The 15997-nt window shown below is 40.4% G+C and overlaps 1 protein-coding gene across 3 annotated transcripts; it reads right to left on the bottom strand.

Moving 5' to 3' along the window:
* Positions 1 to 1238: 1238 nt before the first annotated feature.
* klf9 (Kruppel like factor 9) lies at positions 1239 to 8219 on the bottom strand. 3 transcript variants are annotated; one of them, XM_088630099.1, is made up of 4 exons: positions 8113 to 8219; positions 7858 to 7951; positions 7308 to 7767; positions 1239 to 4535 (listed from the first exon to the last, which is right to left on the bottom strand). In XM_088630099.1, exons 3-4 carry the CDS (start codon positions 7744 to 7746, stop codon positions 4261 to 4263), a joined length of 714 nt encoding a protein of 237 aa, XP_088486225.1. In that variant the 5' UTR covers positions 7747 to 7767; positions 7858 to 7951; positions 8113 to 8219; the 3' UTR covers positions 1239 to 4260. The 3 variants fall into 3 exon arrangements, with proteins under 3 accessions (XP_088486225.1, XP_088486226.1, XP_088486223.1); XM_088630100.1 differs by lacking the exon at positions 7858 to 7951 and having other exon boundaries at positions 8113 to 8214; XM_088630097.1 differs by having other exon boundaries at positions 7858 to 8161.
* Positions 8220 to 15997: the final 7778 nt, after the last annotated feature.

Below are 15997 nucleotides of genomic sequence, written 5' to 3' on the forward strand. Positions count from 1 at the left end.
TGTAATCTTGGCCTGGGCTCTGATAGCTCCTCCTTCACACTGAAAGCCCCTTCCCAGGGGAGCACTTTGCTGACAGACTCTTCCAGCGATTGAAGCACGGGGCAAAGAGCTGAAGAGCTGGTGTCTGGTGACGAATTGAAGATTACAATTGGGTGACATGGAGTAAGTGTAATTGAACACTCCAGCACCTGGTTGTGTTTAAGTGATTAGTGCAGATTATACGAAGTACTGGGCAACGGATATTTGGGTTGAATACTCCAGTGCCTGGTTATGCTTAATTTAGTGAAGACTGAGAAATGGGTGACACCAGAACACCAGAATTGTGTGAATGAAAATTAGCTTTCAGAACTATTCAGCATTTCCTTTATATATAAGGCTAACAACTGGTATATTAAAAGGGTGTTTTAAAACGTTTTTTTTCATAAACCCATTATACTTAAAAAATGCCTATGAAAAAATGTTTAATTTTGCACAAACCAGCGAGTACTTTTTTTTTAAATATCATGATCCCGTCTGATGCTACTGAAACCAATTCCATTACTTTCAGCTGTTGAAACTTAAACAAAAGACATAAGAAAGCACGACGGACACCAGCGTTTAAGGGGCCTGTCTTTGTTTCCGACGCCCGTCAGGTCCCTCGCTCTTCCATGTGGGTCCCCTCTTAGAGAAAACTGCACAGTCTGTCACGATCACCAGCCAGCAGAGATCAACGCGTAAGCGAGCTAATCAATACCGAGCAACGGGAAGTAGGTTAGAATAGTATAAATAACCCGGCGTGCCGCACGGTAGAGCAATTGCAGGTGTGTTAACCCGTGCGGCAGCGCTTGTTAATAGTAACCCGCTGCTGGTGCTGATTAGCTCGCTTACGCGTTGATCTCTGCGGCTGGTGGTCGTGACACAGTCCTCCTACTTTCAGCTTGCTCTTCTCTTGACTTAATTTACCCAAGTCACTAGATCTCTTCATCATCAATCTCCAGGCACTAGAGTATTCAATGTGATTTACTCCGCTGCCCAATTCTGAATTCTCATTCAACTAATCACTATTCACTTTAATACAACAAGGCGCTGGAGTACTCGGACAGATTAATCCGTGAAACACTGTCATAATGCAGGATGTGTTCACAATAACAGAAATAAAAGCACCTTTTAACTAGCAAACTGCACATACTGGTTTTTATCATCTCCAACAATTTAGAAATGACAAGACTAAGTGTGAAGAAAGAACTGCAATTTAAAAATCAAATAAAATAAGCATTACCTTTATTTTAAAACGTGGGCTTGTAATGTACAGTTGTTTTAATTTTAACAATCTGTCTTTTATTGAACCCAGAGGAACATATTGATTAGATTTTCTTAGCACTTCATGAATTGCAGTAACTAAAAAGTTTCACAGTGGTACTTAAATACATTAAGCAGTATGATTTTACATTTGCACAGGTTAAAACAGTTAATTTTCAGGGGTGTAAATTCCATACGGTATATGTAATAAATCCCACATGTACTGTCAACATTGCCCATATATAGTTCATAAAAAAAACCCAACTAAATAGCTACACACATCTGCCATTTACCTTTTATACATTTAAGATATTCATAAAATATGTTTTAAAATAAACACTTAAAAATCCATTTGAAATACATTACTATCTGCTTTATATTTCTGGCATATTCCCTTTTTTTCCCAGCACATTTGATCACAAACATGACCCGTCCTCGTAGTGAAATTACCACATGATTCGCAGCTTTTTCTCAAGAAATTCATAAGGCAGTACAAGCAGAGGTAGATTGTGCACTAAGTCCCACATGTTTGAGTGCTAGGATGTCTATTGAACAGAAAAGGTAAGATACAAATTCATATACAGTAAAAGTTTAAATGAGAGTTTATCAGTTGCATTCTTAAGAAATGTTTTGCAGAAGCAGAAGGTTCATACTCCTACACATTACGGTATAAAAATGCATTAAACTCAACACAGCAAGGGCAAAGTGAAGGTCATAGTGAATTGGGCTCTGAAAGCAGATGGCTAAGACAATTCTTCTAATCTTTCCTTCAGCAACATATCTTACTAAGATAAGAGCTAACCAGTTTTCTCAGTAAAAGACAGCACTGGATACACAACTCCTTAACTTTAAATTGCACTACGCATATCATCTCAAACATCAAAGAACTCTCTCTCAAGGTCTTAGTGTGTTGCAAGTGTTAGAAAATCAAGTTTAGATTTAATATTCCATTCAAGGTGTTACCTTATAAATTAACTTATTGGTTGACTTCTCTACATAGAAAGTCTTAACTCTGTAAGATCAATTATCTTTGAAGTGTGGTTAAAAAAAATGTCTGTTGTATTATAGAGAAAATATTACTGTTCTTTCTATAGAAATGTTTTAATGTATTGCATTTTTCAAATTATGTTTTACAATGTAAGGCTAAATATTTGTGAAGCCCAATCAATGAACTACACCAGGCTCCATTCCACTGATCAGCATGAATTTCCTCTGCACTGTCAAAAACGTACACTTACTATATAACATAACAGACTCAGCTAAACAGCTAATACTTCTCAAATGCTTTCCCTGAGTCTCACACAGCCAGACTGTCCAGACTTGTAAACTTAATACTGAGATGCAGACTAATGTTTGCTTAGTCATTTCCCTGGCATTAGGCTGTACGAATTCCTCTACAACAACTGAAGATCTTTCAGGTCTACTAACATAATCTGCATAATATAGATGTCATTCAGACTCAGAAGAAAAAGAAAATCAGGGCTTAGATTCCAAATTTAACAAAAAAAACAATACTGGTGCAGTCAGCAATAAAACGAAATGCTATAAATATGGTAAATATTTTAGGCCAAAAAGTTAGGAATAAAGGTAGGAGAGTAAAACTACAACTATAGCAAATGGAAATGGAACACATTAATACTACAATCTCTACATAAATAACAGAATTTCTGTATATGCTTCCCTCCACATCAATTTTTACCTTAGCAGCTAATAACTCAATCAGTGGGATTATCTGACATTGTATTGGATCTCCTTTCTGCATAGCCTCTCACTACAATAGAATCAAAGTGACATGTTTCGACAAAAATACAGCATTGCCATAGTGTTGTTGTTACAATTATCATCATTCAGGTCTTTCATTTAAGTTCTGTTCAAGTTTATTTTTCAGTTTAATTCTTGCATGTCCGCTTGCCTTCAATGTGTTCATCAACCAATGTTAAGCTTCTCAAATTCCTACTTTCGTGTATTAGGGACTTAAAATGAAGAGAGTTAAATCTTAGTTTTCACACTCTAGCTTATGTGTGTGTGTGAAAACAACTAAATTGAATCGTAATTTAAAGTGTTCTCTGACATTTTAAATTACATTTAATCAGCTTAGATGTTTGTCAAAAGGCAGGTACATAAAAAATAAAAACTGAAAATGAAAGGCCCTGATTCTTACAAATGATAATTAAATCAGTCTATGCTTAAGAAAAGTAACAATTTTATGTTGAGAATTACATGCGGTCTTCACATTTCTTCCACTATTTCAACTGCATTTCATACAATTATCATAATGTACTCAAAAATATCACAATTTAAGACGTTAATAATAATAGTGCTTATGAAATATCCTGTGTAGTTATGCTTTAGAAACTTATAATTATATATCTGAAAAAAAAGTTTCTAAAAGCATGTAACAAAATGTTAGACAAACATTACACTTTAAAAAAAGGAGTTAAAAAACTTGCTTTCTGTAAGCATTTGGATTAAAGTGCAAGTTACCCAGACGTTCTGTGAACTCCTGCTGTACAACACTCTGTACCAAAATACTTTTTTTTCTTCTGACCACATTCAAGTCTCAGCTAGCAGTTATGTGAGCACAATAAAAGGTAACCCACTAAATAAAACGGATTTTGCTGGGGATTTTCCCAGAATTAAAAGGTCACTAGATCTTATTTAAACAACTCTTTATCTGTGCCTAAGAGACAGAGCTCTCCTGTGTAATGACCTCGAACACATTGCAGTCCAGTCTTCAAATGTGAAAAGCAGATATATGCTCTGTGCAGAAAGGTTAGGCATTGTCCAGATCTATGCTCCCTTTAAGATGCTCCTTCAATCCCGTTTATTAGATCCTGGATCAAAGAAGATGAAGAATTAAGGATAAACAGGGAGGAACAGTTTACTGCCAACGGTGTTTGTCCCTACTCGCGGAGGCCTCATTACTCCCTTGTGTTGGTCTGGTTGTGGTGCTGTGCCGCCATCACCTCCTGCAGGCGGAGCTCAGCGGCCGGCAGGGCCCTGCTCCCCTGACTCCGAGGAAGACCAGGAGGCGGACGACCGCGTCCTCCAGCTGGCCTTCTTGATCATGCTGGGGTGGAAGTCGGCGTGGCGCCGGGCGTGCTTGGTCAGGTGGTCGCTCCGCATGAAGCACTTGTCGCAGAGCGGGCAGCGGAACCTCTTCTCGCCGGTGTGCGTGCGATGGTGTCGCGTCAGCTCGTCCGAGCGAGAGAACTTCTTGAAGCAGCCGGGCCAGGTGCACTGGAAGGGCCTCTCGCCTGTAGAAATACAGCAGGTGACCGTGTAAGTTCACACAGCAACCTCTCCCTTCCTCAGGACCTCCAGGTTCTCACCCGACAGAGAGAGTAAAAGAAGCTCTGTTGGCTAAAGCAATCAGGTGGGGTACATCCATCTTCTGACCAGTTCGGGGTCACGGTGAAGCCCAAGCCTAACCCAGCAAACAACAGGTACAAGGCAAGAGATGGGTCACCAGTTCATCGCAGAGCAGATACAGACTTAGACACAGACAGGCACACACTCACACCAGGGCCAGTTTTCCCAGAAGCCAATTAACCTACCAGCATGTCTTTGGACTGTGCGGTGCAACCAGAGTACCCAGAAGAAACCTACACAAACACGGGGAGAACATGCCAACTACATACAGACAGCACCCCAGGGCAACAGCACTGTGAGGCAGCAATGCCAACTGCGCACTGAGCTATCGTGCCACCTGTTACTGTACCAGGCACTAGGGCACTGGAAAAAAAAAACAGAAACTAAGAGCTGCCGAGCTGCTCTCTCTGAGTTGATGGCCATGATTCTTTAGAGGCGATAGAGAAAGCAAAGTGGCAGTGCTCCACTGTAACAGACACATTCTGTTACACCCATTAAACCAACATCCTAGTAATACACAGCACCTGGGCTTTGAGCCATTAGCGGAATAGAACAGGGAAGGAGGGAGTTGAATTGTTTAATACAAATACCCTCTAGTCACACAGAGCCTTAAATTTGAGAAACAAACACTGATGCGTTAGCATTACTACTTCCTAGTTTTTAAAATGATGCAGAAGAAAGACTTGTGCAAAGGATTCTTGCACAGGGGAATTTACAGGCCTAGTGCAGGGCGTGTTTTAATAGTAGAGCCAGTTTCAGAGGGGGGTGTTAGAGTAAGGGGGAAGGGTACAATGGGACATCACGAGAAGTCCTAAATATCACTCTGCCATGACAATCCCATTAAAAATTAAGGCTTACATGTGTAAAAACACATCTTTTTACGGAAGGATTACAAACAGTTGTAATGTTGCCTTAAAATGTTTTTTTGTGACTATATTTAAAAGCAGTATTTTGCTTTCACTAGCACTAGCAGAGTGATCATACAATAAAAGCCATGCCAGAAACTGGTTTAATTAATTTAATTGCTTACACTTATATAGCGCTTTTCTGGACACTCCACTCAAAACGCTTTACAGGTAATGGGGACTCCCCTCCACCACCACCACCAATGTGCAGCCCCACCTGCTGCACATTGGTGCACAAAACGGGGTTTACCCATTTTATCCTGAAGTGTTCCAAGACATAACTCTCACTACCAGTTTATGTTTTTTACAGCAATATTTGCAGTTCCACTAGGTGCAGTTTTAGGACAACGTTAAAAATGTTTTAAATGACCAACTTTAAGGCTTTACCAAGAAAGTGCTACAGAGAATATTCTTTTTGCGCCAGCTGAAAAACTTGGGTATCCCTCAAGCACTTCTAATGCAGTTCTGCTGAGCCATTACTGAGAGCATTCTGGCTGCTTCTCTAACTGGTTTGCAAGGCGTCTGCCCACTCCAAACGCAAACTGCAGTGTGTGGTTCGCTCTGCAGAAAGGGCCCCTGGCTCTCATCTGCCCTCTTCAATGATGATGTGTACAATTTCAGACCGAAGACGTGGGCAGGAAAGACCGCTGATGACAGCTCCCAATCAGGTACCACCTTTCATAAACGTCCTTCAAAGACCACCCGGTATTTGAACAGCTTCTTTCCATTGACTGTCTTTTAGCTTAACTAGTATTCACAGTCAGTTGTGCACCGTCTTATTAATGTCTATCAGTCTTGTTTGCGCACGGTATGTGTAGTATGTTTTTGCGGCACCAAGTACACCAGAGTAAATTCCTTGTACACGAAATGTACTTGGCGATTAAAGGTGCTTCGGATTCTGGAACACACCACACACGTCCTAAAAGAGGAATAACAGGAATAGCATACAACTGTTTCGAATTAGCGTTTAAGGTATACAGCACTTGAGGCATCGACATTAAATACAGTTACGATTGCCAGGGATAATAAACAAGTCCAATCACGGAAAGTTCATCTAATCTCAAAGAAAACGAAACTGAACTGCTAAACGGAAATGCAAATCGCCAACCCCTGCTTCCTACCTTTAATAGCCTCATCTGATTTTCCATAATGACGCAAAAGTCAGTTATAGGCACAATCTACGGTTGAATTCTTTTGAAGAACCCCTTTTCCCAGACCGTTTCGAAGCTTAAATTTTAACTACCCCTTACTTATACCAAATATGAACCTGGGGAGTTTCCGATCATCAAATCCGTGTAACTCAGCAGTGCCCAGCACTTCGCTAGGATCCACAGCGTGCAGCACCGCCCACGTCCCTCCCAGTCCCAGCCCTCTCCCCGGGAACACGCCTCCCACGACAGGCACGACACTGTTTCTCGGGTTTCAAAAGGGTGATGTCGTGACATTACTGCTACGCTTTGTCATTACCAGTTACTTAACTCTCACACGAAGAGCTGCCGGTATTTTTTCCTCCAAGATATTCGTCAACACTACGCGCAGCTCTCTGTACTTTATTTCGCAACAGCTTCGTACAGCTACAGTATGTACTTACTGCCTGTGCTACCTGTCTGCCCTCAGCTGGCCGAGTCAGGGCGGAGCGCAGAACAGAGAGCCCTGACGCATTTCTTTTTGTTACAATTTGAGCCAAATTATTATTAAGAGCGAAAAAAAAATCGCACATTACACATTTTGTGGTAAGGCTATTATACTCACCGGTGTGGACTCGGAAGTGAGCTTTCAAATGGGACGATTTCCCATAGATTTTCCCACATCCTGCGTGGGGGCAGCAGTGCCTCTTCCCCGAAGGCAGGCGGGACCCAGTAAGCTCGTTGCCCGAAGTCGGTCTGAAACCCAGCGGCTTCTCCTTGTCGCCGCTCACCCGGGTCGCTCGGGCCTCCCGGTGCTTGCTCACGGCGCCCTCCGAGGTGAGTCCACTCGCGGTTTTGGCAGTGTTCGCGGCAACACTGCGGATAGCCGTAAGGGGACTGCGCTTGTTTAAATCCAGCAAAATCATGGCAGCCATGAGTATGGCTCTGTTTTCCTGAGTTTCTTTCGGAATGTCCTCAGACATCATGAGATCAGGGCAAGGATGTACCGCTGTTCGATTGGAAATGGAAACCAGACACTCGGCAGCAAAGTCAATATCCGACATGTCTTCTGTGTATTCTTATGTCTAAAAGATAATACACGAATCCGGTCAAGCCAACAGAAATTGAAATATATTTTTTGCAAAACCCTAAAACTACACAGCTGTGATACTCACATGCGTTCACCGAAGTGCAGACACGAACTAGCACTGACTTCTCTTCTGAGAGCATGTGGCATGTCCCATCTGCTACTGCCTTCACACGTGTCTCCTTTCAATGTGTTTCAAAAGAAGTAGGGTACATTTTAAACCTAAAAAAATACTCGTGTAGTGCCTCACAGGCAATTATGAAAGTCCTTATTTTTTTTATTCACAGACAATATTTCTAAAATGAAGAAGCGGTTGCGCGAAACAAGATACGGCAGCACTTACTCACGATCCTGACTCACATGTTTCTGTTAGATCTTGAGCAACATTTCAGAGTGCTCTTCTTAGAGAACCTATTTCGCGGAATCCCGGGGTGTCATAATAAAGTCATCTTCTTATTGGCTAAAAGGAGCAGTGACGTTTTTTGTATACACGCCTACAAATCACCTAGATACCAATATGATTGACGTTGACTGCGAACCAATTGGACGTTGTAATTTGGAAAGGCGTGTAACCAAAATGAAAACCAGGAACAAGATAAACTGAGTGAAGGGGCACACGTGTTTTGTTGGACCTCATCTCTCCAATTCTTACATTTGCTAATGTTTTTCTGTTAATTTTATTTTTTTAATTTTAGCCGTCAGTTAGTTTAAAAAGTGTGCATCGCTGTCTGGAGGTTTATTTAAAAGAGATAGGTGTATATAATAGCGCTACAAAGGAGAGTCCAGGTGCAATTTACCACGTATGATAATGGAGACCAAATCTTTATTTGAGATTCTTTAAATCTCCAGGCTTTAGAGAACTTGCAGTCTATTGTACAGATACGGTGATTGTTTCGGGAAAAGTGGGCTCTGCATTGTTGTGTACTCTGCTGAAATGAAACTGAAGAAAAGACAAAGGTTATATGTACTGTACTGTGTGAGCTGTACAATGTGTTTTTTGTCATCTTAAAAAATAGGATTTGGCTATCAAAAAATCTTTCGGTAGAGTAGGTATTAAAATAAAGCTTTTATAGTTAAACTTTGTGAAAATACAACTGTAAAACTTAGAAATGTGTATATTTAGAGGATAACCATGGGTACTTATTGGGAGAATCAGAAAATCAGGAGAACAACATTCACAACAACAATCAGGCAACAGCATGTTGCCTAGCAACATTAAAATTTCCAAAACAATAATCCTGAATTTTGGACCGGTTCAATCAAAACAAAGTGTATTAAAAAAAACATTAAGAACCGGAATAATTGTTTTTAGTCAGTAATTTTTAATGTATAATGAAGTAACGTTGAGTTAAACGATTTTCATTTTTTATTGTGATACGGGGCTCTGCGATTAATTTAAAGTGTAGGCAGTCACGTCACCTTCTTTACAGGCTCGGAGCCAGGAAGTCTGCGCAATAACCTACTTAACGTAAAACTCTGAGCACATAAACAGATTTAAAGCTAAAATACATTAAATGCAGACCCTTGTGTGTTTAGTAGGAAAGGGAGGTGGGCTATGTAATATTTTTATCACTATTTCACTACTGGGTATTTCCAGTTGTTTGTGCTAGTTGTTATCCTTCTGCAATCCTGGAACAGCTGGTTAGGGATTCGTCCAGACACGCCTCTCTGACCGAGTTCTAAAGAACACACGGGGGTTGTCTGGTTTGCGCTAGGGGTAAAAATGATTGTACTATTTGCTTTTGTAGTTAATAGATTAGAGTTTTCTAACCGCAACATATACTGTAGAACAGGTGTTCTAAAGTGCGGGACACTGAAAACCGAATATAGCAACGGAGGAAACGGTAAGGGGAATCGATACCACAAAAGCAACCAATATGTGGGTTCACTTAAAAAATGCAAGCATCTTGTCCCAAAATAAAAACAAAAATGTTTTAAGATGCTTTAGCAGTCAAAATAGTCATATGTACAGTAATACATAGATTAAATGAATATCTTTATTAGCATGTAAAGTTCTGCAGTATAGTTTTGTTGACTATAATTACATCTATAATGCATTTAGTGGTGATGCAGTGGTTAGCAGTGTTGCCTTCCAGTGCTGGTATCCTGGGTTTGCTTACATACTTGGGGTGCTATCTGTGTAAAGTCTGTATGTTCTCTCTGTGTTCACTTGGGTTTCTTCCAGGTGCTCCAGTTTTCTCCCACAGTCCAAAGACATACTGGCAGGCTAATTGGTTTCTGGAAAGATTTGTTCAGGTGTGTGTGTTTGCGTGTCTGTCTGCCCTGCAATGAACGAGCATCCCAACCAGGGTGTATCCTGCCTGGCGCCCCTTGCTTGCCGATATAGGCTCTGGCTCCCCTATGAACCTGAATTGGAAGAAGCGGTTGAAAAATGGATGGATGTATTTTACCGGGATAACATGGTAGTGCAGTGGTTAGCTTTGCTACCTTGCTGTACTGAGGCCCTGTGTTCAATTCCCAACCTGGAATGCTGTCTGTGTGGAGTTTGTATGTTCCTGTTGTGTGTTTGTGTGGGTTTCCTCTGGGTGCTCTGGTTTCCAAACACAGTCCAAAGACATGCTGGTAGATTGGCTTCTGGGAACATTGGCCCTGATGTAAGTGTGTGTCTGTGTGTGCTCTGCAATGGACTGTTGTCTTGACCAGTGTGTACCCAGCCTTGGCCCTGTGGCTAGCTTGGATAGGCTCTGACTCTCCCGTGACCCTAAATTGTACGAAGAGTTTGGAAAATGGATCGATGCATTTTCCTGTTGTTTTGTATATTTTGGTATTTGGTCTTTTACTTTCTTCATGTAGCAAATTATTTGATCTACATGACATGTAGGCAGGTGATTACTTTTAATGTTCATGATACTGACAGAAATGATTGCTGGAAACAAATATTTGATTTACAGATATAGCTAATGTATCATTTCCTTTCCCCATGTTCCATAGCAGATGTGTCCAATCCTAGACTCAGATAGCCATATATTGCCTCTTGATTTCCATGACCACTGAACTGTGAGTGACTTAGCTGGATCAATCAGTTGATTTATTAAGATTTAATTAAGATATTAGTATGCTTTCCAGGTCTCTGCTCATACTGACATTTTAAGGCTACCTACAGTATAAATCTAAAACTCCCGCAATCCAGGATTGAGCAAACCAGAGGTATGAGAATGGGATCAGACTATGAAGTCATAGTTTCATAATATCTAGTTAAACCCATGAGATAAACAGTATATCCACACCAGCACAAAGCCATCCTCACTCTGCTTTCACACCCAGAGTCCCAGTCAGAAGCAAACTGCTAATGGATTTCCACTCCTGGAATGGAAAGCGTTTTCAGTGTCTTTCAGTTCAGATAAGCTCTGTATTCCTTAAAGGTTAACCTTTAACTTAGGCTAATATTATGCTTCATTGTAAAGTTTTAATCATCTTTAGATGCAAAAATGTTGTAGGTTTCAATGCAATTTAATTCCTAACTTGAAATATCTAAATATTTGGATGGTAAACTGAATTCAAGATTTCGAATAAGTTCAATTTCATGTCGAATTAAGGCTGCATTAAGTCATTGACAGTGGGCTGACACATTTTTTGAAGTCCCAGTGCAGTAGGACTCATCCCTTCATGGAAAGGACCCTAACTCTGCTATTTCACAATTCAGTGTGGTTTCAGTACAACTTTAGCTATCTGTGCATTGGCATGTTTAATTACTGGATTTTAGCAGTTTGCGATGTTATAAGATTGATGTGCATACAGTACATTTACATACATAGAGTGGTCTCAAATTATGTGGTTTTGATTTATTTGGAAGTGGCATTTAGGCCAGGCATTTAATTAAGCATAACCACATTGCACTACAGTCTATAAACAGCACTCCTACATATTCCACAGGTGCCCAGCTTCATGCTATGTTATGCCAGCAGCCATTTCACCTGGCAACTCACAACTGGCAGCCCACTGAAGCTTAGCAGGTCTGAGCCTGGTCAGTACCTGGATGGGAGACCTCCTGGGAAAAACTAACGTTGCTGCTGGAAGAGGTTTTAATTGGGCCAGTAGGGGGCGCTCACCCCACAGTCTGTGTGGGTCTAATGCCCCATTATAATGATTATATAGACACTATACAGTTAAAAGGTACTGTGTTCAGATGAGATGTAAAACCGAGGTCCTGACTCTCTGCCGTCATTAAAATTCCCAGGGTGTCTCAAAAAGAGTACTCCAGCGTCCTGAACAAACTTCCCATTGGCCCTTACCAATCATGTCCTCCTAATAATCCCCCTCTCTGAACTGGCGTCATCACTCTGTTCTCCTCCCCACTGATAGCTGGTATGAGGTGAGCGTTCTGGAGCACTATGGTTGCTGTCACATCATCCAGGTGGGGGCTGCACATTGGTGATGAAGGAGAGGCCCCATTACCTGTAAAGTGCTTTGAGTGGAGTGTCCAGAAGTAAGGAAATATTATTAAGAATTATTATGTTCCCCATAATGCACGGTCATATGTATACTGAATGTATAGTCATGTGTATACTGAATGGAAAAGAGCACACACAACAGAGGCACCTGATTCACTCTCCAGTATCTTTGGAGATGTTTATGTACAGTACCTGTCTAAAAACGTATTCATACCTATTTATTTTGGTTGTGTTTTGGCTTTTCAAACACAATTTGAGATTTTTCTTCACTGCATATGAGAACTGACATGCAAAATATTGTGGTTTAAAGAAAGAAAAGCTGGTTGAAACCATAAGGGAGCTTTTTGGACAGAGACCACAGACAACGGTCTTTGCAAAAAAAAAAGTTTCTTTCACAGAAAAAGTTGTATATCGCATTCTTGGTGAGATACGGAGGGAAAATGTTTTGTTTTGGGACTGTTTTGCTTTGTCTGGTGTGCATAGCCTTGTTTAGATTGAAAGAAGAACGAATGCTTTGCAGAGACATTTTTACAGAAAATTTTACACACATTATTCACGTCGTTCTGAAATCTAGTAATATCTGTAATGTGCATACTGTAAACCAGTAATCACTTTCTTTGAAATATAAATAAAATCTGTCTGGAACTATTGAATATCTCTACAGTGTTTTTAAAAGAAATTCAAGAAATGTAATACAATACAGGTATGGTAGTTTTTTGTGTTAAACATGTTAATGTAACTATTCTATTAGGATTCCAAACAGTCCATTACTTTAAGATACGTAATAATGTGCCTTTTCCCATTATAAGGCAGAGGGAACCTCATGGATCTCAATATTGTACTGTGGCTTTTATACAACCCTGTCTCGTACAGTATACATTATTAATAAGTGACATTCAAACTCAATCGCTTGTATTTCCTGGCGTTGAGACCGTCTGTCTCAGTGTCTCAGTTGTGCAGCAAGAGCCAGGTCTTGTACAGCAGATCTCTCCCATTCTCCACACGGCATTGAAGTGACTTTTATAGACAATATTTTTACTGTATCGGTATTTCAATATACTGTCCGGTATGGATTGTTTTCTTTTTTCGCCTGACCTTGTTTTTGTCCCTCTATCTGAGCAAACGTCGTTTGTTATTGAGGATGCCCCAGATCGTGTTGTTCGGATCACGTTGTTGCTGTTACTTCCACTCAGCTGCCCTGCCCCGCCCCCGCCGCGGAGGACAGAATGTTCTTTTCCGTGAACTGCGAGTGAACTTGAGCTCAGAGGGACCATGGCACAGCACCATAGCGTGCGTTACCGTCAGACTCCAAAGTCTTTCACTATTACATGGTGGTATTATGAACATGATTATAGCACTTTTTGATTTTTACATGTATACCTTATCCTTTATAAAAGGGCATTGGAAGAGGTATTGCTTGTCCTGTCGTGTTACAGGCAGAAAGAGGAACATGACACGGGCAGACCAATAGTGTAGAGCAATGACCGCATTATGCAGGTGATTTTAGATGGAGATTGGTCATTTCAAATGCAGCACATAACCTAACAGACCGACAGCAGTGCCTTTCCGTTGCACTGGGATCTGTGTTTAGTTTCAAGTACAAGACCGTATGAACTATTCATTTTCCGTATTATGTGGGGGAGCCACAGACCTCCGAAGGGGACGGGATTTGTATATAGAGGGAAATGTTCCCCTCTTGTGAATTTGGTCCGTTGTTATGACTTGAAATCATTTTTATAAATATCTCTCTTAATCGGTTAGGTTAAATAGTTAAACGCATCTAATTGAGCGTCTGGGGATAAACAAAAAAGTCTGTACTGTAGAACATGTTGGGAGGGGGGGGCTTATTTGTCTAAGGTTGGTGCGCGGGCGGCGGATACGTTTTACACAGGTACAGTGCAGTATCTAGCTAATGGACTGTACTAAAGGCAAAACCGATAAGGAGCTATTAAGATGTAAAAAAACAACAACCGCGCAGTCGTAACAAGGCCACAGCAGTACGATTGATAAGTTGTTTTAGCATTACGTGTTTGGAGTTTGTTCCGGATTGAATAGAATTGCTTGTTGCAGCCCTGTCGCTACATAACTCTCTTTCAGGCCACAAGGCGCCACTGTATGCAAACCTTGATGTTAGGTAATTCTTGATGTTAGAGATGGGTGTTCCGAGATATTTGTGTTGTCTTTCCAAATGTTTTGATATAACATGAAAAGACATGCACTGTTTTGCATTTGCAATTTCTAAGTTCACGTAGTCCTACATGCTGTTGTGCTGATAAGCGTCGATGTAGGTGAATAGACAGTTTGGACATTAAAAGCACAGTACGTGTTTTTAATTTTACTGTCACGCAGTAACAGGTCAGTAGAGCACTGTATAGAAGCGCCAGCCTGTCCTCAGCACCTACTGAACTTTCAGAGCCGTATAGACATTTTTACTCCCGGATAAGTCACAGACAGGACGTATGGATATTTTTCAAGATATAACCTTTCTAATATGTATAACGTGCTAGGTGTAGACCTGGCTTTCCCTGTAGATTAAAAAAAAACTGTATTCCAGGACCATTACTCACACAACATTTTACAGTGTTTCAGTATAATTTGAAGCAACATTTTTTTACACTAGGTGCAAGATTTTACACACAGGTTTTAAACTTTTAAATACAGATTTCATTTTATTCCAGCCCTGTGAAATAAAACCAATCTCCCCATTAGTTGCTGCTCACTATAAGTTTTGCCTGACATTTTATGCTGTGTGTGAACTTTTTATAGCAAAGTATGACAAATAAACCTATTTGTCATTTCTCTGTGAGGAGGAATTGAAGAGCACACTGTTCTGTTTATTAGGTCTTGTATATTAAAGCTGTTAAACTTCAGGGTCTGTTCTGGAAAGACTTTCAAGGCATGTGGAATGTTCATCTAGTCAGTGCCCAGAATCTAATGACACTTTCTGAGACAGTATAATCAAGAGACAGCACAGACACACAGTATACAGTACTGTACAGTATGTCTTGTGTTTGCAGCAAAAATATTTAACAATGTTCATCTGGTCTCAGTTGGTAGTTGAAAGAATTGCTCAGGTTTTAGGGACAATAATGTTAGCATGCCACCTCCTTTTCAATACCTTATTTTGGAACGTGGATCAACAGTGATCTCAGTTTAAGAAGGGGTGGACCATACAGTATATGTGCTGCTTGCTGTTAGCAGGACCACACTGGTGGAGAATAATTTTAGTGGAGATATGTAAGTTCACTCTCACATGTACACTTCTAGATAAGGATATCAACTTCTTTGTAATTGTGCTTTGGAAATGAGACAGAAAGGCAAAGCACCCCTTTTTACTTGTTTTAATACATTAACAACACTGGATTTGGGAAGATCTGTGAGGTTCATGAAAGTTTACAAACTTTTTTTCCACAGCAAGCATGCAGTAAAGAAATTTTAGCAAGTCAAAGCTAGCGGTTACACAATACTATTGTAAAGTGTAATTCTAGTAAATATATGTTTATTCTAATTTACTGTCTTACAATTCATAGGAAACTTAATGGAAGGAAGATAAGGCTTTCTAATTGGAGTTTTTCACCAGCTTTCAATGTAAGAAATTTTTTTTAAATGTAGTTTCTATTATATTGTAATTTTTAAAAAATGGAAGACGAGCAATAATTAGTTGTGCAATGTTGAGCACTTAACTTTTTTTTAATGGAGTTTATAAGAAACGTTTAGCTGAAGGAGAGTGCTAGCCTCACCCATGCCTGCCCCCCTGTGCACCAGTATCAGGTTTCTAACACACCTTCCCAAGTGTTTGTTGCTTTGTATCCTTCC

Source organism: Lepisosteus platostomus, chromosome 4 (assembly GCF_059453375.1).
Source record: "Lepisosteus platostomus isolate fLepPlt1 chromosome 4, fLepPlt1.hap1, whole genome shotgun sequence".
Taxonomy (NCBI): Eukaryota; Metazoa; Chordata; class Actinopteri; order Semionotiformes; family Lepisosteidae; genus Lepisosteus; species Lepisosteus platostomus.